The sequence below is a fragment of the Engystomops pustulosus genome, chromosome 2 (assembly GCF_040894005.1).
Source record: "Engystomops pustulosus chromosome 2, aEngPut4.maternal, whole genome shotgun sequence".
In the NCBI taxonomy this organism is placed as follows: Eukaryota; Metazoa; Chordata; class Amphibia; order Anura; family Leptodactylidae; genus Engystomops; species Engystomops pustulosus.
The window spans coordinates 21,872,942-21,899,467 of record NC_092412.1 but is presented as its reverse complement, the minus strand read 5'-3'; the positions used below and the strand labels follow the sequence as shown (position 1 = coordinate 21,899,467).

The following is a 26,526-nucleotide window of genomic DNA, read 5'->3' as shown; positions in this document are numbered from 1 at the left end:
AGTATGAGCTTCAAAGATAATGTAGTCCTGTCAACACCTTCTCACTTTTCCCACAGTTCCAAAGAAGTGTCACTTAAGTTGCCTAGGGCTGCAGGAAGATTTGGTCCTATTTGGTAAACTCTGTACTTGGGGCAATGGTCTGAGTGCCCACAGAAATGGCTCCGAGTGCCACCTCTGGCACCCGTGCCATAGGTTCGCCACCACTGCTCTATAGGATCAGTGAGTGTTCTAAAACTACTAACAGGGATGCATCTGTATACGATCAGTAACATATATTTATAGGATCAGTGATGGCATACCACCCAACATTCATAGCAGAGAAAAAGGGACAAAAGATGTGGTGCACTATGTGTGGTGCATTAATATTTTTTGCCCTAAGCCATGCCTTTTGCTCCGCCCCCACAAAGTATAATTTCCTAAGTGCCCTCCATCTCCCCCTCACATCGTGACCCCCAGGTCCCTGTCACATTGTAATCCCTCTGATATGGTCCCATTGTTAGTAAACACTTTGATACATTGTATCTCTACTCAGTGTTCTATATAATTATCAGTGATGCATCTGTATAGGATCAGTGATGGTTCTATTATTGGTATATACTGATACATTGTATCTTCCCTCAATGTTCTATATATCTACTATCAGCGATGTATCTGTATAGAATAAGTAACATATATGTATAGGATCAGTGATGGTCCCATCATTTCTAAACACTCTCATACATTGTATCTCTCCTCAGTTTTCTATATAATAGTATCAACTATGTATGTGTATAGGATTATTGATGTATCTGTATAGGTTCGGAAATGGTACCATCATTTAACAGCACACTCTTATACGTTGGGGAACATTTACTTACCTGGTCCAGTCGCGATCCCGTGGCGCGTTCTCCGACAAGGAATCGAGTCTGCCGGGATTCACTAAGGTCTGTGCGGCCGATATCCACCAGGTGTTGCTGCTGCGCCAAGGTCCGCCAGAGTTCACCTGCTTCTTCCCGGTGCATGTAAATCCTGATCTAGCGACGCAATTTTTTAAAAAAATTCCACAGTTTCTCCGAATCCGTTGGGTTGTCCGACGGCCACGCCCCCCAATTTCCTGTCGCCTGAAAGCCGGCACCGATACGTTCAAAAATGGTACCATCATTTAACAACACACTCTGATATAATGGGGCAGATTTACTTATCCGGTCCATTCGCGATCTCTGCGGCCGATTCGGGTCCGGCCAGGATTCACTAAGGCAGTTCCTACGATGTCCACCAGGTGGCGCTGCTGCGCTGAAGTTCCCCGGAATGCACTGATCTTCACCAAGCCGGACCAAGTGAAGGTAAGCGCGCTTTTTTTTTTTTTTAAATGCGGCGGTTTTTCCGAATCCGTCGGGTTTTCGTTCGGCCATCATTTGTATACACTCCTATACATTGTATCTCTCCCCAGTGTTCTATATAACTAAGATCAGGGAAGTATCTGTATAGTATCAGCGATATCCCATCATTTGTATACACTCCTATACATTGTATCTCTCCCCAGTGTTCTATATAACTACTATCAGGGATGTATATGTATAATATCAGTGATGTCCCATCATTTGTATACACTCCTATACATTGTATCTCTCCTCAGTGTTCTATAGAACTACTATCAGCGATGTATATGTATAGTATCAGTGATGTCCCATCATTTGTATACACTCCTATACATTGTATCTCTCCCCAGTGTTCTATATAACTACTATCAGGGATGTATCTGTATAGTATCAGTGATGTCCCATCATTTGTATACACTCCTATACATTGTATCTCTCCCCAGTGTTCTATAGAACTACTATCAGCGATGTATATGTATAGTATCAGTGATGTCCCATCATTTGTATACACTCCTATACATTGTATCTCTCCTCAGTGTTCTATATAACTACTATCAGGGATGTATCTGTATAATATCAGTGATGTCCCATCATTTGTATACACTCCTATACATTGCATCTCTCCTCAGTGTTCTATATAACTACTATCAGGGATGTATCTGTATAGTATCAGTGATGTCCCATCATTTGTATACACTCCTATACATTGTATCTCTCCCCAGTGTTCTATATAACTACTATCAGGGATGTATCTGTATAGTATCAGTGATTTCCCATCATTTGTATACACTCCTATACATTGTATCTCTCCCCAGTGTTCTATAGAACTACTATCAGCGATGTATATGTATAGTATCAGCGATATCCCATCATTTGTATACACTCCTATACATTGCATCTCTCCTCAGTGTTCTATATAACTACTATCAGGGATGTATCTGTATAGTATCAGTGATGTCCCATCATTTGTATACACTCCTATACATTGTATCTCTCCCCAATGTTCTATAGAACTACTATCAGCGATGTATATGTATAGTATCAGTGATGTCCCATCATTTGTATACACTCCTATACATTGTATCTCTCCCCAGTGTTCTATATAACTACTATCAGGGATGTATCTGTATAATATCAGTGATGTCCCATCATTTGTATACACTCCTATACATTGTATCTCTCCTCAGTGTTCTATATAACTACTATCAGGGATGTATCTGTATAATATCAGTGATGTCCCATCATTTGTATACACTCCTATACATTGCATCTCTCCTCAGTGTTCTATATAACTACTATCAGGGATGTATCTGTATAGTATCAGTGATGTCCCATTATTTGTATACACTCCTATACATTGTATCTCTCCCCAGTGTTCTATATAACTAAGATCAGGGAAGTATCTGTATAGTATCAGTGATGTCCCATCATTTGTATACACTCCTATACATTGTATCTCTCCCCAGTGTTCTATATAACTACTATCAGGGATGTATCTGTATAATATCAGTGATGTCCCATCATTTGTATACACTCCTATACATTGCATCTCTCCCCAGTGTTCTATATAACTACTATCAGGGATGTATCTGTATAATATCAGTGATGTCCCATCATTTGTATACACTCCTATACATTGTATCTCTCCCCAGTGTTCTATATAACTAGTATCAGGGATGTATATGTATAGTATCAGTGATGTCCCATCATTTGTATACACTCCTATACATTGTATCTCTCCCCAGTGTTCTATATAACTAAGATCAGGGATGTATCTGTATAATATCAGTGATGTCCCATCATTTGTATACACTCCTATACATTGTATCTCTCCCCAGTGTTCTATATAACTACAATCAGCATGTATCTGTATAGTATCAGTGATGTCCCATCATTTGTATACACTCCTATACAGTGTATCTCTCCCCAGTGTTCTATATAACTACTATCAGGGATGTATATGTATAATATCAGTGATGTCCCATCATTTGTATACACTCCTATACATTGTATCTCTCCCCAGTGTTCTATATAACTACTATCAGGGATGTATCTGTATAATATCAGTGATGTCCCATCATTTGTATACACTCCTATACATTGTATCTCTCCCCAGTGTTCTATATAACTAGTATCAGGGATGTATCTGTATAGTATCAGTGATGTCCCATCATTTGTATACACTCCTATACATTGTATCTCTCCCCAGTGTTCTATATAACTAAGATCAGGGAAGTATCTGTATAGTATCAGTGATGTCCCATCATTTGTATACACTCCTATACATTGTATCTCTCCCCAGTGTTCTATATAACTACAATCAGCGATGTATATGTATAGTATCAGTGATGTCCCATCATTTGTATACACTCCTATACATTGTATCTCTCCCCAGTGTTCTATATAACTACTATCAGGGATGTATCTGTATAATATCAGTGATGTCCCATCATTTGTATACACTCCTATACATTGTATCTCTCCCCAGTGTTCTATATAACTACTATCAGCGATGTATCTGTATAGTATCAGCGATATCCCATCATTTGTATACACTCCTATACATTGCATCTCTCCTCAGTGTTCTATATAACTACAATCAGCATGTATCTGTATAGTATCAGTGATGTCCCATCATTTGTATACACTCCTATACATTGTATCTCTCCCCAGTGTTCTATATAACTACTATCAGGGATGTATCTGTATAATATCAGTGATGTCCCATCATTTGTATACACTCCTATACATTGTATCTCTCCCCAGTGTTCTATATAACTACTATCAGCGATGTATCTGTATAGTATCAGCGATATCCCATCATTTGTATACACTCCTATACATTGCATCTCTCCTCAGTGTTCTATATAACTACAATCAGCATGTATCTGTATAGTATCAGTGATGTCCCATCATTTGTATACACTCCTATACATTGTATCACTCCCCAGTGTTCTATATAACTAATATCAGCGATGTATCTGTATAGTATCAGCGATATCCCATCATTTGTATACACTCCTATACATTGTATCTCTCCTCAGTGTTCTATATAACTACAATCAGCATGTATCTGTATAGTATCAGTGATGTCCCATCATTTGTATACACTCCTATACAGTGTATCTCTCCCCAGTGTTCTATATAACTACTATCAGGGATGTATCTGTATAATATCAGTGATGTCCCATCATTTGTATACACTCCTATACATTGTATCTCTCCCCAGTGTTCTATATAACTACTATCAGGGATGTATCTGTATAGTATCAGTGATGTCCCATCATTTGTATACACTCCTATACATTGCATCTCTCCCCAGTGTTCTATATAACTACTATCAGGGATGTATCTGTATAATATCAGTGATGTCCCATCATTTGTATACACTCCTATACATTGTATCTCTCCCCAGTGTTCTATATAACTACTATCAGGGATGTATCTGTATAATATCAGTGATGTCCCATCATTTGTATACACTCCTATACATTGTATCTCTCCCCAGTGTTCTATATAACTACTATCAGGGATGTATCTGTATAGTATCAGTGATGTCCCATCATTTGTATACACTCCTATACATTGCATCTCTCCCCAGTGTTCTATATAACTACTATCAGGGATGTATCTGTATAATATCAGTGATGTCCCATCATTTGTATACACTCCTATACATTGTATCTCTCCCCAGTGTTCTATATAACTACTATCAGGGATGTATCTGTATAATATCAGTGATGTCCCATCATTTGTATACACTCCTATACATTGTATCTCTCCCCAGTGTTCTATATAACTACTATCAGGGATGTATCTGTATAGTATCAGTGATGTCCCATCATTTGTATACACTCCTATACATTGTATCTCTCCCCAGTGTTCTATATAACTACTATCAGCGATGGTCCCATCTTTTGTAAACCCTGTGATACATTGTATGCCTCCCATCCTGTGTCCAGCAGGGGTGAGAGCCCGGCCCCCTGCCATGCCCCTTTATTGGAGCAGGGTGTGGTTAGAGCCCACTGCTGCTGTGGGAAATACACAGACACTTCGTTTCCTGCTTCCTAAGGCAGCTGGAGCTAAAGACAAGAGGAGACAGCAGAGACTGGGGCAGTGCAGGATGAAGGGGAAAAACTGATCAGTCAGCAGCACAGTGACTTCACTGTGTCCTCATACAGAGGGGGCACTGTGCACAGCTGCCCCCCACCCATGGCACTGGACAGCAGAAGAAAGCCCCCCTTCAATCATCCCCCAATGCTTTAGGACTGACACATTAGGAGGACTTTTTGATTTTTTTCTCTTTTTGCCTTTGATTGACACATCCACACACAAGGGGTCTTCTTCTCCTTATCCGGGCAGGATGAGTGAAGGCGAGGTGGTCTACGCTGGCTGGCTCAGAAAATCCCCCCCAGAGAAAAAGTTGAGGAGATATGTAAGTAGCCATGGGGAAGGAGGGGGCACTATTAATGTAATAATTGCATTGTCTCTGACAGGTCTGGAGGGGGGTGGGGTGGGGGGATCTCTCCAGCACCTGTCACAGGTGCACGCATTGTAAACACAGGGACATCCATCACCTGTTAACCCCTCCCTTTCCAACACACCCATTGCTTTTGTATTGAGAGTTCAACTTTTTTTTTTTAACCAGAGGCTAGGATGGGGTTAATTAAGTATTGTGTTTGTATGGTGGGGGTGTACTGTGTTTGGGAGGCCATTTAACAAGTTTGACCAGTTGGATTTAAGAGTTGGTGGCATTAACCCTTAACTGCAGGGATAACCCCCGTTAAGCCACATTATGGGTTAATAATTGTTTCGTACATCTCTGCTTTGTGTGTATAGGGGCAGAGCTGTAATGGAAGCTGATGCTCTTATCCATCACAGGCCAATGGGAAATTAACCAATTAGCTCCCTGTGAAGAGGGTGTGGATGCTGGGGTGGTGGGGGGATATGGAGCTTCCATCCCCCTACCCTGCATTAGGTGCTGTAGGACTACAAATCTCAGCCTGACCATTCCTGGGTGTCACCCAGCCTGGACCATCCAGCCAGGAATGATGTTGCAATTTCTGCTTCACCCAACATCACCCATCACACTATAGAGTATAGCATCTTGTCTTGGGATATGGGGAGTCTGTCACCCTTCCCATGGAATGATACATATATGATACTGGTGGAACGATTCATGATGTATCATGTTGAGGTTGCGTTGACCTGAAGGAGAGGTGATGGTGTTTTTGTGTAGCAGGAGGGGTAGATCGTGCCCTAAAAGCGGGTGATGGATTACCCTCTATGCACCTAGATATTTCTAGAAATTCACATGGTCTCTTATCTGAAGTTTAGAATTTTGCATGAAACGTGTGAAAGAACATTAGGGGTATATGGGGGGTCTCTTACCATCAATGGTGGTGACTGTAGATGACAGGGGTCCAGCAGCCCACACCACTACACGCTATACGGGACTCTTTGTTAAAAGTGTCTGATGTTGCAGAAATATAAAAAAATTGAAGAACAAGCAGTGAGCAGATCCCCCTCTATGGATCTCTTATCAGGAGGGCCCATAGTGATCTCATGTGTGCAGTCACAGCGATGACCTTGACGCTGTTGTCCATGTAGGAGATCACTTTCTAATCAATAAGATCATCCACAGGCAGAATGTATCTGCTCTCTGTGCAGTGGTGATGGGATGTAGCGGAGAGGTGTATGTTATAGGCTCAAATATGAGATGCTGCAGAGAATGTGGTGAATTTGTATTAATAGTATCCGAGCAGAGATTGTATATAGCATGGGGACCAGAGTCACGTGACATCCCTTCTAAAGCTGTGGTCTATAGCAGTTTTATTCTTGTACATAGGTGGTAGTATTATAGTAGTTATATTCTTGTACATAGGTGGCAGTATTATAGTAGTTATATTCTTGTACATAGGGGCAGTATTATAGTAGTTATATTCTTGTACATAGGTGGCAGTATTATAGTAGTTATATTCTTGTACATAGGGGGCAGTATTATAGTAGTTATATTCTTGTACATAGGGGGCAGTATTATAGTAGTATTCTTGTACATAGGGGGCAGTATTATAGTAGTTATATTCTTGTACATAGGGGCAGTATTATAGTAGTTATATTCTTGTACATAGGGGGCAATATTATAGTAGTTATATTCTTGCACATAGGGGGCAGTATTATAGTAGTTATAGTCTTGTACATAGGGGACAGTATTATAGTAGTTATATTCTTGTACATAGGGGGCAGTATTATAGTAGTTATATTCTTGTACATAGGGGGCAGTATTATAGTAGTTATATTCTTGTACATAGGGGGCAGTATTATAGTAGTTATATTCTTGTACATAGGGGGCAGTATTATAGTAGTTATATTCTTGTACCTAGGGGGCAGTATTATAGTAGTTATATTCTTGCACATAGGGGGCAGTATTATAGTAGTTATATTCTTGCACATAGGGGGCAGTATTATAGTAGTTATAGTCTTGCACATAGGGGGCAGTATTATAGTAGTTATATTCTTGTACATAGGGGGCAGTATTATAGTAGTTATATTCTTGTACATAGGGGGCAGTATTATAGTAGTTATATTCTTGTACATAGGGGGCAGTATTATAGTAGTTATATTCTTGTACATAGGGGGCAGTATTATAGTAGTTATATTCTTGTACATAGGGGGCAGTATTATAGTAGTTATATTCTTGTACATAGGGGGCAGTATTATAGTAGTTATAATCTTGTACATAGGGGGCAGTATTATAGTAGTTATATTCTTGTACATAGGGAGAAGTATTATAGTAGTTATATTCTTGTACCTAGGGGGCAGTATTATAGCAGTTATATTCTTGTACATAGGGAGCAGTATTATAGCAGTTATATTCTTGTACCTAGGGGGCAGTATTATAGCAGTTATATTCTTGTACCTAGGGGGCAGTATTATAGCAGCTATAGTCTTGTACCTAGGGGGCAGTAGTATAGCAGTTATAGTCTTGTACCTAGGGGGCAGTAGTATAGCAGTTATAGTCTTGTACCTAGGGGGCAGTAGTATAGCAGTTATAGTCTTGTACCTAGGGGGCAGTAGTATAGCAGTTATAGTCTTGTACATAGGGGGCAGTAGTATAGCAGTTATAGTCTTGTACCTAGGGGGCAGTAGTATAGCAGTTATAGTCTTGTACCTAGGGGGCAGTAGTATAGCAGTTATAGTCTTGTACCTAGGGGGCAGTAGTATAGCAGTTATAGTCTTGTACCTAGGGGGCAGTAGTATAGCAGTTATAGTCTTGTACCTAGGGGGCAGTAGTATAGCAGTTATAGTCTTGTACATAGGGGGCAGTAGTATAGCAGTTATAGTATTTTACGTTGTTGGTTATTAGTTGTATTATTATACCTATAAACTAGTATTAGAGTAGTTACATTAATGATTTCAGGATCTCCACTTTTATACCAACTTGTTGGGGAGGATTTAGCAAGCGCTGGCACATTGGGGCACATTTACTTACCCGGTCCTGTCACGTTCTCCGAGGTGCGTTGTCCAACGAGGATGAAGTCCAGCGCGATTCACTAAGATTGTGCGCCCGATATCCTGCAGGTGTCGCTTCCCCTCTCAGGTCCGCCGGAGTTCACCTTCTTCTTCCCAGTGCATGTAATTGCTTGGTCTTGCAATACAATTAGAATTTTAAATCCCGCGCTTAGTCCGAATCAGTCGGTTGTCCAACAGCCACACCCCTGATTTCTGTCGCATGAAAGTCGGCGCCAAAATCCGATTGCTTGCGCCAAAAACCCCTGTTAAATACAGCGCAAATCGGAACTAGTCGGGAAACCAGGAAATGCGGTGTGCGGGCCCTTAATAAATCTGCGCCAAAGTATGATGCAGCAGGACTGTGAAAAGATAACTTTTGTTCCAAGTCTCTAGCACCAGCAAAAACTTTCAGCCTGAAACGATTTCTGCATTGAGCTGTACATACCCTCCTGCAATATAACTCTGAATCCGCATATGTGAGTGCCGAAACACCTGCTCAGGTGCTGCAGAATGAGAATAACAGTTCATATTTCACAGTCCTGCTGTTACTAACCACATACTCAATGATTACACATCTCTTTAAGAAAAATATACCTAACACTGACTGGATAATAAATCATATTTCACAGTCCTCCTGCTACTAACATACACAAAGATCTCATTACACATCTCTCCACGGACCATGTATAACGCAGCTGCATTCTGCATGGTTACACCTTCTGATAAATTTATTTAGAAATGGTCTTCTAATTTGGATCACAGCCCTTGGTGCCTGTCTCCTGTGCCCCATTTAATCGCTGTGACTCAATGCATTCCTATGGCAGTCACTGTGGGTCTTACCAAAAATGACCCTAAATAGCTCTGGGACATGACTCTATTTTCTGTTTGGTGAAGTGAGAAATTTTTTGCCTTAGTAAGCCAGATATTTCCAAATTTAGAAAAAAAAATACTTTATAAATGCTGATGTGGCCAAGAACAAAATTCAGCCACGTGTCCAGCTTATAAAACTGATATCAGTCACATATGGATGGAAATGTTCTCTGGGGTTTCTCAGCACTGGAGATATGGGGAAAGGATTTTTTGAGACTTTTTTTTCAGAAGTATATAACTAAATATAACTACTATAATACTGCCCCCTATGTACTAGAATATAACTACTATAATACTGCCCCCTATGTACAGGAATATAACTACTATAATACTGCCCCCTATGTACAAGAATATAACTACTATAATACTGCCCCCTATGTACAAGAATATAACTACTATAATAGTGCTCCTATGTACAAGAATATAACTACTATAATACTGCCCCCTATGTACAAGAATATAACTACTATAATACTGCCCCCTATGTACAAGAATATAACTACTATAATACTGCCCCCTATGTACAAGAATATAACTACTATAATACTGCCCCCTATGTACAAGAATATAACTACTATAATACTGCCCCCTATGTACAAGAATATAACTACTATAATACGGCCCCCTATGTACAAGAATATAACTACTATAATACGGCCCCCTATGTACAAGAATATAACTACTATAATACTGCCCCCTATGTACAGGAATATAACTACTATAATACGGACCCCTATGTACAAGAATATAACTACTATAATACGGCCCCCTATGTACAAGAATATAACTACTATAATACTGCCCCCTATGTACAAGAATATAACTACTATAATACTGCCCCCTATGTACAAGAATATAACTACTATAATACTGCCCCCTATGTACAAGAATATAACTACTATAATACAGCCCCCTATGTACAAGAATATAACTACTATAATACAGCCCCCTATGTACAAGAATATTACTACTATAATACAGCCCCTATGTACAAGAATATTACTACTATAATACTGCCCCCTATGTACAAGAATATAACTACTATAATACTGCCCCCTATGTACAAGAATATAACTACTATAATACTGCCCCCTATGTACAAGAGTATAACTACTATAATACTGACCCCTGTGTACAGGAATATAACTACTATAATACTGACCCCTATGTACAAGAATATAACTACTATAACACTGCCCCTATGTACAAGAATATAACTACTATAATACTGCCCCCTATGTACAAGACTATAACTACTATAATACTGCCCCTATGTACAAGCATGTAACTATCATACTCCTACCTGTGATGCCTGTGCATTTATGGTTTTATTAACATTCCCTCTGGTGCTTGTGCTCTCTCCTGTAATTAGAGCCGTTTATCATTGAGGAATACTTTTCATTTGTGTCGCATTAATATGACTTGATGAAATGATGGTTATCACATGTCTAATATTACGCTGTCACAGAGTTGGAACTTCTGCTGCCACAAATGAAGGATTCTATTAAGCTTCATATAATGAGTGCATACATATTGTAATTTGTATTGAGTGGTAGGGAGTGACAAATTTTGTAAATTTTAATATGCAATGGTGTTATGCGATAGAAATTATTTAGGAATATGCTGAAGTATACCCAAATTAAAAATACAAAAAAAAAACCTCTTGCTCTAGCACCCACCACCAGGTGGCACTCAGGAAGGTATTACACACTGGGTTATTCAGTGTAATGTATAGACTGTATGCAGTAAGCTCAGAGTTTCCTTTTTCTGACTGGTTTTATTTTGAAATGGACTGGAATGTGGATGTTCGGATAAGTAATGGAACAAACCATTGTGCTTTTATTCAGATCTTCCTTACTGCTCCTCCTCCCCTCTCACAGCATACACTGACAGAGAATAAGACTCTGCATCCCGCTACTCCTTGTCTTCTATGTACTGTTTTATTGTATCTGGATGTTTGGGCTAGGACTATGGATATTAGGATGAGAGACGGAACTTATTATTGTGCTGTGAACTAAATAGATTTCTCTTGCTGCTATTCTTCTTCTTTCGCAGCATACAAAAAAGAGAGTAAGACATTGCAGCTGCAGCCCCCTTTCTCCCTCCCTTTTGTCTACTATTAACTGTTTGACTGTAACTGAATTTTTTGGTTAGGACCTAAAGTCTACTCCTCTCACAGAGAATAAAACAGAGAACACTTCTCCACACTTTTCAGTTCCCTATACTTCTCAAATCTACATTCCTGCTCTTCCTCCTCTCTCACAGCATACACTCACAGTGAAAAAGACTCTACGTCTCTCTCTTCTCTCCTCTTCATTTTGTAATATTGTGTTTATGTATTGTTCTTGGATTATTTGGGAAGCTGATAATGTAGGAATAAGAGACAGAACGTCCCTTCTTTTTCCCTCACTCACAGAAAATAAGACTCTGCAGCTGTCCCTGTCCCTGCTTCTCCCCTCTCCTCTTTTCTCCTCCTTTTTGTCTTATATAATTTTTTTAAGTTATTGTGGGGTAGACTGTGAATGTAAGAATAAGGGACAGAACAGACTATTGTGCTTGGATCTTTTTAAGTCTGTCTTGCTCTTCTTCCTCTCTCACAGCATACACTCTCAGAGAATAAGACTCTGCAGCCGCACCTCCCTCCTCGTGTCCTTCTTGTCTACTATTTACTGTTTTACCGTAACTGGAATTTTGAATGAGACCGAGGAGCTTAGGATATGTAGTTCTGTTTGCAATTAAGAAAACAATTCTCTTGAACTGGACAAAAAGTCCAGTCACAAGTCAGGATAGAAAATGGAACAGTAAAACAATAGCACAACAATATGCAAATTGAATTATGCGATGAGATAAATAAAAAAAAAATAAACTATAGTTTAAATAGTCCATAAGGAGATGGGGGTAGGTTTATGAAGATTTATCTAGGCATAGAAAATAATAAATATTATGCATCAAACATGTGTAATCATGGTTATTATGGATTATTGAGCATGTATATGGATTAATAATATGATTGATCACTGTATTGTATGAAAATTGAAAAAAATATTTTTAAAAAATGAGCTTAGGACAGAACTGACCATTGTACTGCAAACTTGTTAGAGCTCTTTAGCTGCTCTTCCTCCTCTCTCACAGTATACAATCACAGGGAACAAGACTCTGCAGCTCCATCTCCCTAGTTTTCTCTGTCAACTAATTACAGTTTGATTATACTTGGATCAGGGCTGCAGATTTTAAATCCCTCTCATTTCGTCTTGTCATATTAATCAATTAATTTTCTATGTTAGTGCGGCCATTTCATGGTTTTTCTCTTATCACACTTGCTAGCAAGAAGTTGCTTGGTTGATCACAAATTTGGCTTGTCCTGCCCCATCATTTGGCATTCTGGCTTCTATGATTACAAAATTTAGCAGCAATGCAAGTAACACAATAAAGTTGTATGACAAATCCAGCTCTGCTACCTCTGCTGGCGATCAGTGTCTTGTCTTGCTCCCCTTGTATTTAGGCTGTAATCCCCCTTTTATGTGTAACATGATCGGTTCCCTGACACTTCCTTTCATCAGGTCTCTAATTTAGCTTCCTTACCCCTGTATCATGCGGGACAGACCACTTCTACACATCATCACCTGGGCCGGTGGTACTGGGGGGCTCTGTGGGCTTATGAAGGGTAATGTTATATGTGCACTATATAGTGATAATAGGGCACTGTATGGTAATATTATTATGTAGTGGTATGTATGTACTTTATGGTAATATTATGTGGACATATTATTTGAGCATTATGTAGTGACGTCCGCAAAGGATATTCAAACTATATGGGTATTCAGAAGATGCCTTTCAGCACTGTATGGTATTATTGTATGGGAGTTATGTGGTGGTATGTGAGTATTACATAAGGGAATATATGCACCATATGGTACTATTATGTGGTTATTATGTACTGATAGCTGGACACTATATGGTACTATTATGTGGGCATTATGTGTTAGTGGGCACTATGTGGTACTATTATGTGGGCATTATGTGTTAGTGGGAACTATGTGGTGCTATTATGTGGGCATTATGTGCTAGTGGGCACTATGTGGTACTATTATGTGGGCATTATGTGTTAGTGGGAACTATTTGGTACTATTATGTGGGCATTATGTGCTGTGAGCACTATGTAGTGCTAATATGTGGGCACTATGTGGTACTATTATGTGGGCATTATGTGCTAGTGGGCACTATGTGGTGCTATTATGTGGGCATTATGTGCTAGTGGTCACTATGTGGTACTATTATGTGGGCATTATGTGCTAGTGGGCACTATGTGGTACTATTATGTGGGCATTATGTACTAATAACTGGGCACTATATGGTACTATTGTGTGGGCATTATGTGCTAGTGGGCACTATGTGGTACTATTATGTGGGCATTATGTGCTAGTGGGCACTATGTGATACTATTATGTGGCCATTATGTATTAATAACTGGGCACTATATGGTACTATTATGTGGGCATTATGTGCTAGTGGGCACTATGTGGTACTATTATGTGGGCATTATGTGCTAGTGGGCACTATGTGATACTATTATGTGGGCATTATGTGCTAGTGGGCACTATGTGGTACTATTATGTGGGCATTATGTACTAATAACTGGGCACTATATGGTACTATTGTGTGGGCATTATGTGCTAGTGGGCACTATGTGGTGCTATTATGTGGGCATTATGTGCTAGTGGGCACTATGTGATACTATTATGTGGCCATTATGTACTAATAACTGGGCACTATATGGTACTATTATGTGGGCATTATGTGCTAGTGGGCACTATGTGGTGCTATTATGTGGGCATTATGTGCTAGTGGGCACTATGTGGTGCTATTATGTGGGCATTATGTGCTAGTGGGCACTATGTGGTACTATTATGTGGCCATTATGTACTAATAACTGGGCACTATATGGTACTATTATGTGGGCATTATGTGCTAGTGGGCACTATGTGGTGCTATTATGTGGGCATTATGTGCTAGTGGGCACTATGTGGTGCTATTATGTGGGCATTATGTGCTAGTGGGCACTATGTGGTGCTATTATGTGGGCCTTATGTGCTAGTGGTCACTATGTGGTACTATTATGTGGGCATTATGTGCTAGTGGGCACTATGTGGTACTATTATGTGGGCATTATGTACTAATAACTGGGCACTATATGGTACTATTGTGTGGGCATTATGTGCTAGTGGGCACTATGTGGTGCTATTATGTGGGCATTATGTGCTAGTGGGCACTATGTGGTACTATTATGTGGCCATTATGTACTAATAACTGGGCACTATGTGATACTATTATGTGGCCATTATGTACTAATAACTGGGCACTATATGGTACTATTATGTGGGCATTATGTGCTAGTGGGCACTATGTGGTACTATTATGTGGGCATTATGTGCTAGTGGGCACTATGTGATACTATTATGTGGCCATTATGTATTAATAACTGGGCACTATATGGTACTATTATGTGGGCATTATGTGCTAGTGGGCACTATGTGGTACTATTATGTGGGCATTATGTGCTAGTGGGCACTATGTGGTACTATTATGTGGGCATTATGTGCTAGTGGGCACTATGTGGTACTATTATGTGGGCATTATGTGCTAGTGGGCACTATGTGGTACTATTATGTGGGCATTATGTGCTAGTGGGCACTATGTGGTACTATTATGTGGGCATTATGTGCTAGTGGGCACTATGTGGTACTATTATGTGGGCATTATGTACTAATAACTGGGCACTATATGGTACTATTATGTGGACATTATGTGCTAGTGGGCACTATGTGGTACTATTATGTGGGCATTATGTGCTAGTGGGCACTATGTGGTACTATTATGTGGGCATTATGTGCTAGTGGGCACTATGTGGTACTATTATGTGGGCATTATGTGCTAGTGGGCACTATGTGGTACTATTATGTGGGCATTATGTGCTAGTGGGCACTATGTGGTACTATTATGTGGGCATTATGTGCTAGTGGGCACTATGTGGTGCTATTATGTGGGCATTATGTGCTAGTGGTCACTATATGGTACTATTATATGAGCATTATCTAGATCTTGGCTACTTGGTCTCTGACCTATTCAGCGGTCTTTGGGTATCATCGTTGAGTTGAATGGCAGCACCTCGCAGATGTAGTAGAGCTGAGTTTGTAATTTTGTTTCTTAAATGTGCAGTCTTAGATGAGATTATTAAATAAATCTGCAGTAAATTTTGGATATTAGGTCTCGCCCTGGGGACTATCCAAACTTTTCGGAGCACCCTCTTTTGGGTAGCGTTTTCCCTTTTCAGTTTGAGATTTTTTTTTAAGATTGTTACAGAAATTTCCAGATTGTTTGCAAATAATGTTAGGAAGGAAAACTCCAGCCTAGGGATGGGTATAACACATCGGGGGAGATGTATCCTAAATGTCTGAGGTAAAACTGTTCTGGTTGCCAATTATAACCAGTCAGAGCTCAGCTTTCATTTTATAAACAGCTGTGGGGAAATGAAAGCTGAGCTCTGGTTGGTTGCCATGGACAGTTCCGTTCTCAGACACTGTACAAAACTGATAGACTAAGTGGGGGAGATTTATCAGAAGTGTCCCTTTAAATAGGTCACCCATTCAGCCCTGCTACATCTATATAGCATATGCTCAATAAAGCAAGTGCCTCTCACTCAGTCCAGCTGTGACCGAAGGGTTAACGGCGCAGAGATACCGCAGCTGGCCTACATATCGGCACATCCATTAGTTCCTTTTTTTAGGGGCTTTGTGTAAGTGTAAAGGGAATTGGGCTTTAATGCAGTAACAGGAGAGGATTAGAGCGTGTGGCGCTCCCCTGGGCCTTGAAATGCAGGAACCTTCATCAATACAACCCGCCTCCCATCATCACATGTCCCCCCCCTGATCGATAGCCGGCCCACCCTGACCAGGACCCTTCCCCCTCTGTCCTCTGCAGGGGACGAGATATGATGGGACATCACCGCCAGGAGTCCTGTACTCGCTCCACTACCTCTGCCGCCTGCAGCACATGAGCCTATAGATTAAAAAAAAAAAAAAAATATATATATATATATATATATATTAGTTTTTATTTGTTATTTCTATCATTTTTTTCTGTAATAATTTCTATATTTTCTGTTTTACATTTGCTGGATGATGTTTGGGTACTATAGTGGTGGTCAAAGGGGATCATGGGGTTTCTATGTCAGAAATCCAAGGATCAGTCTTGAATTCTTACCGAATTCAGACATAAGAATTCACCTCCTCTCTATAGACATTTACCTGAACTGCCCCCTCCTCTCTATAGACATTTACCTGAACTGCCCCCTCCTCTCTATAGACATTTACCTGAACTGCCCCCTCCTCTCTATAGACATTTACCTGAACTGCCCCCTCCTCTCTATAGACATTTACCTGAACTGCCCCCTCCTCTCTATAGACATTTACCTGAACTGCCTCCTCCTCTCTATAGACATTTAGCTCAACTGCCTCCTCCTCTCTATAGACATTTAGCTCAACTGCCCCCTGCTCTCTATAGACATTTAGCTCAACTGCCCCCTCCTCTCTATAGACATTTAGCTCAACTGCCCCCTCCTCTCTATAGACATTTAGCTCAACTGCCCCCTCCTCTCTATAGACATTTAGCTCAACTGCCCCCTCCTCTCTATAGACATTTACCTGAACTGCCCCCTCCTCTCTATAGACATTTACCTGAACTGCCCCCTCCTCTCTATAGACATTTACCTGAACTGCCCCCTCCTCTCTATAGACATTTACCTGAACTGCCCCCTCCTCTCTATAGACATTTACCTGAACTGCCCCCTCCTCTCTATAGACATTTACCTGAACTGCCCCCTCCTCTCTATAGACATTTACCTGAACTGCCCCCTCCTCTCTATAGACATTTACCTGAACTGCCTCCTCCTCTCTATAGACATTTAGCTCAACTGCCTCCTCCTCTCTATAGACATTTAGCTCAACTGCCCCCTGCTCTCTATAGACATTTAGCTCAACTGCCCCCTCCTCTCTATAGACATTTACCTGAACTGCCCCCTCCTCTCTATAGACATTTACCTGAACTGCCCCCTCCTCTCTATAGACATTTACCTGAACTGCCCCCTCCTCTCTATAGACATTTACCTGAACTGCCCCCTCCTCTCTATAGACATTTACCTGAACTGCCCCCTCCTCTCTATAGACATTTACCTGAACTGCCCCCTCCTCTCTATAGACATTTACCTGAACTGCCTCCTCCTCTCTATAGACATTTAGCTCAACTGCCCCCTCCTCTCTATAGACATTTAGCTCAACTGCCTCCTCCTCTCTATAGACATTTAGCTCAACTGCCCCCTGCTCTCTATAGACATTTAGCTCAACTGCCCCCTGCTCTCTATAGACATTTAGCTCAACTGCCCCCTCCTCTCTATAGACATTTAGCTCAACTGCCCCCTCCTCTCTATAGACATTTAGCTCAACTGCCCCCTCCTCTCTATAGACATTTAGCTCAACTGCCCCCTCCTCTCTATAGACATTTAGCTCAACTGCCCCCTCCTCTCTATAGACATTTAGCTCAACTGCCCCCTCCTCTCTATAGACATTTAGCTCAACTGCCCCCTCCTCTCTATAGACATTTAGCTCAACTGCCCCCTCCTCTCTATAGACATTTAGCTCAACTGCCCCCTCCTCTCTATAGACATTTAGCTCAACTGCCCCCTCCTCTCTATAGACATTTAGCTCAACTGCCCCCTCCTCTCTATAGACATTTAGCTCAACTGCCCCCTCCTCTCTATAGACATTTAGCTCAACTGCCCCCTCCTCTCTATAGACATTTAGCTCAACTGCCCCCTCCTCTCTATAGACATTTAGCTCAACTGCCCCCTCCTCTCTATAGACATTTAGCTCAACTGCCCCCTCCTCTCTATAGACATTTAGCTCAACTGCCCCCTCCTCTCTATAGACATTTAGCTCAACTGCCCCCTCCTCTCTATAGACATTTACCTCAACTGCCCCCTCCTCTCTATAGACATTTACCTCAACTGCCCCCTCCTCTCTATAGACATTTACCTCAACTGCCCCCTCCTCTCTATAGACATTTACCTCAACTGCCCCCTCCTCTCTATAGACATTTACCTCAACTGCCCCCTCCTCTCTATAGACATTTACCTCAACTGCCCCCTCCTCTCTATAGACATTTACCTCAACTGCCCCCTCCTCTCTATAGACATTTACCTCAACTGCCCCCTTTCTCTCCACAGTTGTATACCTGTACTGCCCCCGCCTGCCCCCCTCCTCTCCATAGACGGGTACCTGATCTCCCATCCCCCTCCATAGACGGGTACCTGATCTCCCACCCCCCTCCTCTCCATAGACGGGTACCTGATCTCCCATCCCCCTCCCCTCCATAGACGGGTACCTGATCTCCCACCCTCCTCCTCTCCATAGACGGGTACCTGATCTCCCATCCCCCTCCATAGACGGGTACCTGATCTCCCACCCTCCTCCTCTCCATAGACGGGTACCTGATCTCCCACCCCCCTCCTCTCCATAGACGGGTACCTGATCTCCCATCCCCCTCCTCTCCATAGACGGGTACCTGATCTCCCATCCCCCTCCCCTCCATAGACGGGTACCTGATCTCCCACCCTCCTCCTCTCCATAGACGGGTACCTGATCTCCCATCCCCCTCCTCTCCATAGACGGGTACCTGATCTCCCACCCCCCTCCTCTCCATAGACGGGTACCTGATCTCCCATCCCCCTCCTCTCCATAGACGGGTACCTGATCTCCCATCCCTCTCCTCTCCATAGACGGGTACCTGATCTCGCACTCCTCTCCATAGACAGGTACCTGATCTTCCCCCCCTCCTTTCCATAGACGGGTACCTGATCTCCCACCCTCCTCCTCTCCATAGACGGGTACCTGATCTCCCACCCCCCTCCTCTCCATAGACGGGTACCTGATCTCCCATCCCCCTCCCCTCCATAGACGGGTACCTGATCTCCCACCCTCCTCCTCTCCATAGACGGGTACCTGATCTCCCATCCCCCTCCATAGACGGGTACCTGATCTCCCACCCTCCTCCTCTCCATAGACGGGTACCTGATCTCCCACCCCCCTCCTCTCCATAGACGGGTACCTGATCTCCCATCCCCCCTCCTCTCCATAGACGGGTACCTGATCTCCCATCCCCCTCCTCTCCATAGACGGGTACCTGATCTCCCACCCTCCTCCCCTCCATAGACGGGTACCTGATCTCCCATCCCCCTCCTCTCCATAGACGGGTACCTGATCTCCCACCCCCCTCCTCTCCATAGACGGGTACCTGATCTCGCACTCCTCTCCATAGACAGGTACCTGATCTGGCCCCCTCCTCTCCAGACAGGTACCTGATCTTCCCCCCCTCCTTTCCATAGACGGGTACCTGATCTCCCACCCCCTCCTCTCCATAGACAGGTACCTGATTTGCCTCCTTCTTCACCATAGACAGGTACCTGATCTCCCACCCCCCTCCTCTCCATAGACGGGTACCTTATTTGCCCCCCTCTTTCTCACAGACATATGATGCCCCACCCACTATAGACGTATAATGCACGGACCTCCGTCAGTGTTGGGTCATTGTAGTAGATAATGAATTGCCTCCTGCAGACTATGTGCTATCATTGTCTGCAGGGAGACAGCTGGGTGACACACTCGAGGCCTGCAGATCCCGCTCCTGGAGCAGATGGTGAATGGATATAGCACGCGTTATTTATTTATTTGTAGATGGTATCGGTATCTAACAAGGTGACTGTCATATCGTCGTGGCCTGGAATATTCCGTCTGCTCCATAGTCAGATTGCAGAGATAGCACTTTCCTGGCTGAGCTCATCACTGCTCTGTCCTGCCTTATTCTCCTGCTAGTAATGAGATATGATATTCCAGTATGTCTCACCTCTTCCGTGGTGGCCCAGTAACAGGAGCTTTTAAGGACCTGCCACAGTAGTGGAGAGTTTCAACTTTTTCCCTGGTTGGTCTCTGAGAGCTGTTGGCTTGGAGGACACTTCACCAGTATGGCCTTCATTCTGGTGACCCAGAAAAGGAAACTTTAGGGCTCCTACTTGGTGGCACAGGAGAGGAAACTTTAGTTTTTCACCCTGGTGGCCCAAGAAAGGAAACCTTTGGCCTTATTCCTGGGGGCCCAGGAGAGGAAACCTTTGTCCTTCTTCCTGGTGGCACAGGAGAGGAAACCTTTGGCCTTCTTCCTGGTGGCCCAGGAGAGGAAACCTTTTGGCCTTCTTCCTGGTGGCTCTGGAGAGGAAACCTTTGGCCTTCTTCCTGTTGGCCCTAGAGAAGGAACTTTTGACCTGCTACCTGGTGGCCCATGAGAGAGAAAAGTTTGGTCTTTAGGCTTTCTCCCTGGTGGCCCAGTAAAAAAAAAAACTCTTGGCCTTTTATTGGAGGGTAAGTGGAAGAAGTACACCTTCCATGAGGGGAGTTGAGCCTCTTGCTTCAGGCGTCAGGAATTGTAGGCAACATCAAGGACACAGTCCGCATCAGTCGTAGTACATACTGATCAAGGAATAGTTCTTCTAGCAGTTTATCTGTCCTACTTAAAAATACTACTTAATAAAGATACATTCTTAAATAAGAATAAATAGATTATGTGCACGGAGAGACGCTGCAGCCTTTCCAGTATAAACTCCTAGTGACAAGGATTACTCCTCTACATAGGCCGCGGCAGCCATGGTCGTCCTGATGCCTCCTCTGGTTGTCGCTTTCAGATCTTCTAGTTCAGTGTTAAGTTTACACCTGATGTCCGTATGGGTGGGTGACACTGCATGATCATTGGGGGAGGTATCTTTCTATAGTTCCCATCTGACATCAGGGACCTTAACATCACCCCTGGCCAGTTGTTGGGCATGAAAGTAGTAGCAGGACCCTGGTCCCATTGCATTAGAGGGTCCCTGGATGTCAGTTGGGTCTCTGATTTCTCAGAATAAATATTTCCAGGAAGGGCGTATGATTTGGCGCTCTGGGGTCAGGGGGACGCTGTGGTCCCTCTGACATGACAGGCTATTAGGGACACATCAGGCCGTGCGGGATTGTTGGCCTCTTGCTGTCTACATGAATCACATCATTAGAATCAGATTGCTTGTGTCTTTTAATTACCACCTCCAGCTCGTTCTCCCTCTTCCTAGAATGTTTTTTTTTTGTTCCATGAAAGTAAATTACATTCTGCATAATTTACACGGAATCGCCGCTTCCTGCACCGGACCAATAACACGTCTGCCAGGAGCGGGGCGCTGCTGGTGGAACAGCCGCTAGATTATCTATAATCCATGGCGACTCAACCTACAATGTGTTCACAGGTCTGTAAATTGTTTTAATATTTGTTTGTGGGATCATTTTTTATATTATCTGTATCATGGTATTTAAAGGGAACCTGTCACCAGGGACCTCATTTTCACTAAAGACAGATTGTAAAAGCCCATGACACCTGCAGTGCACATCTGCCTCCCTGCCTTTTCTAAGCATTTGCATCACAATATAATTGTGTGTTATAACTTACTCTTGCATCCTGACAAAATCCTGGGGTAGTCACAGGGGTTGGGCTTTGGTTTGGATGCATTTCAAAAAACAACATGTGACTTGTCTGAGCTGCAGGCTGCCTCCATCTTTGTGCTCCTGTACAGCTCCTCCCTATCCCACTGATGTCATCTCACCAGGCTGTGACCACTGAGAAGGAGCAGGAGGTGGAGCTGTACAGGAGCACGAAGGTGGGGGCTAAAATCTGAGGAGGGAGTAACACAGACAAGGCACATGTTGTTTTTTGAAATGCAGCCAAACCAAAGCCCAACCCCTGTGGCTACCCCAGGATTTTGTCAGGGTGCAAGAGTAAGTTATAACACACAATTATATTGTAATGCAAATGCTTATAAAAGGCAGAAAGGCAGATTTGCACTGCAAGTGTAACAAGCTTCAGCAACCTGTCGTTAGTGAAAATGAGGTACCTGGTGACAGGTTCCCTTTAAGGCCTAAACCAGTTAATGGGAACCTTTCAACAGGTGACCATACAGACTGCGGACAGTGTTATGTATTGACCCTGGGGATATGTGTAATTATACCTTTTATGTATGTTGTTATTAGCAGCAGGACTGTGAAATTTGCATCTATTTCCAGGATTGTAACTTCTCCAAGTGCACTAGGGGCATGTCTTCACACCCCTGTGCTCTCTAAATCCAGTATGAGGTATTTTCCATGGAGGCATGTGTAGTCATACCTTTGTGTATGTTGTTAGTAGCAGCAGGACTGTGAAATGGGGATTTAAATTTCAGGATTGTAGCTTCTCCAAGTGCACTAGAGGCAAGTCCTCACACCTCTGTGCTCTCTAAATCCAGTATTAGGTATTTTCCATGGAGAGATGTGTAATTACTCACACCTTTGTGTGTGTCATTACTACCAGCGGGATACTGAAAAATGGAATGATATTCTGGGATTGTACACTCACACTGCTGAGCTCTGTGCATAAAGCTTCTCCAAAGCCCATGTCTTCTTCTTTGAGTAAAAGTTGTAGTTGGCTTTTAGCAACTCATTGCAGACAGCACAGAGCGTAGGGGTGTGAGGACCCCCTTCTCCAGTGCATATGGAGAAACTACAATCCTGGAATATAAATCCATATTTCACAGTCCTGCTGCTGCTAACAACATAAACAAAGGTCTAATTACACATATCCCCAATGACAATACCTTACACTGCCTGCACAGAGCACAGCAGTGTGAGGACACACCCCCAGTGCACTTGCACAAGTTACAATCCTAGTATATAAGCATTGCATTATATTATACCTGTCAACTGTAGTGGACAAAGGGAAGACCACCCAATGTCCCGGAAGACTGGGAAAGTCTTTTGAGCACCTTTATTCTTGTTCAAAAAGACGCATGACCGTCATGTAGAGTTTGCAACATGTGTCACAAAATGAGGGCGTGTCAATTGAAATGAAATTATCCAATGGCCAATCAGTTCAAGTCATGTGACCTACTTATTTAGCGGATAATTGAGAAGAGCCAGTACGGTGTCCAGGATAGATCATACGCTAGGATTGCCACAGACTTACCCTGGCACAGGAGGGCCCTGGACAGCAAAGGGTTAATGAATGGGATAATTTGCTGCAGAACATTGTGTCCCATTAAAAATGTCACTGCTGATGTTCCCGCGCTTTATCTCCCCACACATCAGGTACAAAGAGGAATTAAAGGGAAAGCGTGTTCTGTTCCCCTCATTAACCGTCTACTTTACCGTGAAAGGTATCCAGGCGTGTTATTACCGGGGGCTTCAAGGGTCTACTGGTTTTATAGAAATAGAGCCCTTCGTATGGCGTCTACTGAATATCAGTTTGCTGGCGGTGAAGTGTCAGTACACAGTGATGTCACAGTACAGGGATGATATACACAGTGATGTCACAGTACAGGGATGATATACACAGTGATGTCACAGTACAGGGATGATATACACAGTGATGTCACAGTACAGGGATGATATACACAGTGATGTCACAGTACAGGGATGATATACACAGTGATGTCACAGTACAGGGATGATATACACAGTGATGTCACAGTACAGGGATGATATACACAGTGATGTCACAGTACAGGGATAATACACACGGTGATGTCACAGTACAGGGATAATACACACACGGTGATGTCACAGTACAGGGATAATACACACACAGTGATGTCACAGTACAGGGATAATACACACACAGTGATGTCACAGTACAGGGATAATACACACACAGTGATGTCACAGTACAGGGATAATACACACAGTGATGTCACAGTACAGGGATAATACACAGTACAGGGATGATACACACAGTGATGTCACAGTGCAGGGATAATGCACGACAATTATCAATTACTTTGATACTCTGTGAAATATCCGGAATAATACAGCAGTACCAGGCGACCGCTATGGATGGGGTGTAGCAGCCATGTTTTTCTGTTCTCCTCACGTTCCCGCTCTCCAGGCATTGGCTGGCATGAATGGCGCTGTCCTTGGTACTGACTCATTTTATATATAAAGTTATTAAAAAGAAAAGTGATCATTGTTGTCCATAGTGACCAATCACAGCTCAACTCTTATTTCTTATACCACTCTGATGAAATGTAAGCAGTGCTGTGATTGGTTGCTGTGAGCAACAGAAACCCTGTTTTTCTTAGGAATTATTTTTTTTTTTTTTAATAATCGTATAAATTCAGAGAAACCACTAAATTACACACACCCCTCCTCGCCTGCTATAAACAGCGCAGAATATTGGCACCTTACGCGCGTCGCTAATAAGATGTTTATGTGTCTCCACAAACAAACGCCCTGCACAATGGCTCCTCATCTGCTCCCAATAACACGTCAATATGGCCATTGTCTGAGGCGTGAGGGGGGGGAGAGGGCTGTCGTCACTACGTGTGATGTCACCTCTGAGACCCGAGCACTGGGACACCCCTTCCCTATTACACATCTGCTCCATAAAATGTCTCGCTTCCACGATTTAATGCTCGTCCCTGTCTGGACATTAATACGCTGTAGGATCTTTGGCGCATGTAGATGTAGCAGAGCCGAGGTTGTTATATGTCACAAGGGTAGAGGATAGTGTGACTTGTTACACTGCCGGCTAAAAAACACCAAAAAAACGGGTATATTAATAAAGATAGAGCCATTTTTTTGTTTCAATATATATTTTGGATTTTATTTGATTTTGAGAAGACCTCTGCTTGCTGTCAGTGACTTATACTTGTGCAGATATGTGCGCTATGAGATTTAAATTTAGACCACACCCTCTATTTTGTTTAATCATGCACATTTTGGAAGTGACACACTCACTTTGATTGAGGAACACCATCTTTTTGTGTCACTGTCACCACTAGAAGCATCGCCGTTGTTCTACGCTCTTCCTAAATTACAGGAGTTCCCTATTTTTATTTTTTTTTTAGAAAGGTCTATCCCGTATCCACAAGGGAAGTTTCTGAATGGTCACCGATGGGACCCCCACCACTGATCACAACATCTGGGGGTCTTAAAGGAATTGTCTAGCCACATTGCTGATTGGTAGGGGGTCCCACTGCTGGTATCACAGCAACATGCTCTGTTGTACCCCAAATATATGCAGCGTCGCTGCTGCTCCATTCACTGTCTATGGCACTGACGGAAGTAGCGGATTCAGCTCCATAAGGATGAGTAGGCTCAATATTGACCAGCTGCTCTGATCATTTTAGGGTACATGGGACCCCAGTTCTCGTGATCCATGGTGGTCCCACATCTGAAACACCCACGATCAGATAGTTGTTCCATATCTGTCAGCGGACCTGTGCCATCACCATGATTAGTGGGGGCCCCTTTGGTAAGACCTCTAACTGATCACCACTCTCTCGTTTAGGGATCAGCATTTCTCATGCTACTAAATTTCAAGACGTATATTTACCCCCCTGGAAATAACGGAATATATAAATTATGTATGATCTAAATGTGAAACAGAATGTTTCCATTCACTGACAGCAAGCGGATCTTTGCAGTTCTATTCTTACAATGAATGACTAATTCATCTCTGCTCCCCCTTTATGTTGTTTCCTTAATCCTGTATATCCTCTAGACTTGTGGAGCATCGTCCTATATCACCAAGACACGATATAATAACAAACGTGTATTTGCGCTCTATCACCGCGTAATCCGTGGATTTACACCTCGGAGTCTCTGACCTTTTAGTGCTCAGGTGTTTGGTGTTGATT

The 26,526-nt window shown here is 42.6% G+C and overlaps 1 protein-coding gene across 1 annotated transcript in view; it reads left to right on the top strand.

The window, feature by feature from the left end:
- Positions 1–5,399: 5,399 nt before the first annotated feature.
- GAB2 (GRB2 associated binding protein 2) overlaps positions 5,400–26,526 on the top strand; it is a 112,129-nt gene continuing 91,002 nt past the window's right edge. The window contains exon 1 of the mRNA XM_072133976.1: positions 5,400–5,793. Coding sequence (XP_071990077.1) covers positions 5,722–5,793 — 72 coding nt within the window. The 5' untranslated portion in view covers positions 5,400–5,721. The remainder of the gene's footprint in view (positions 5,794–26,526) is intronic.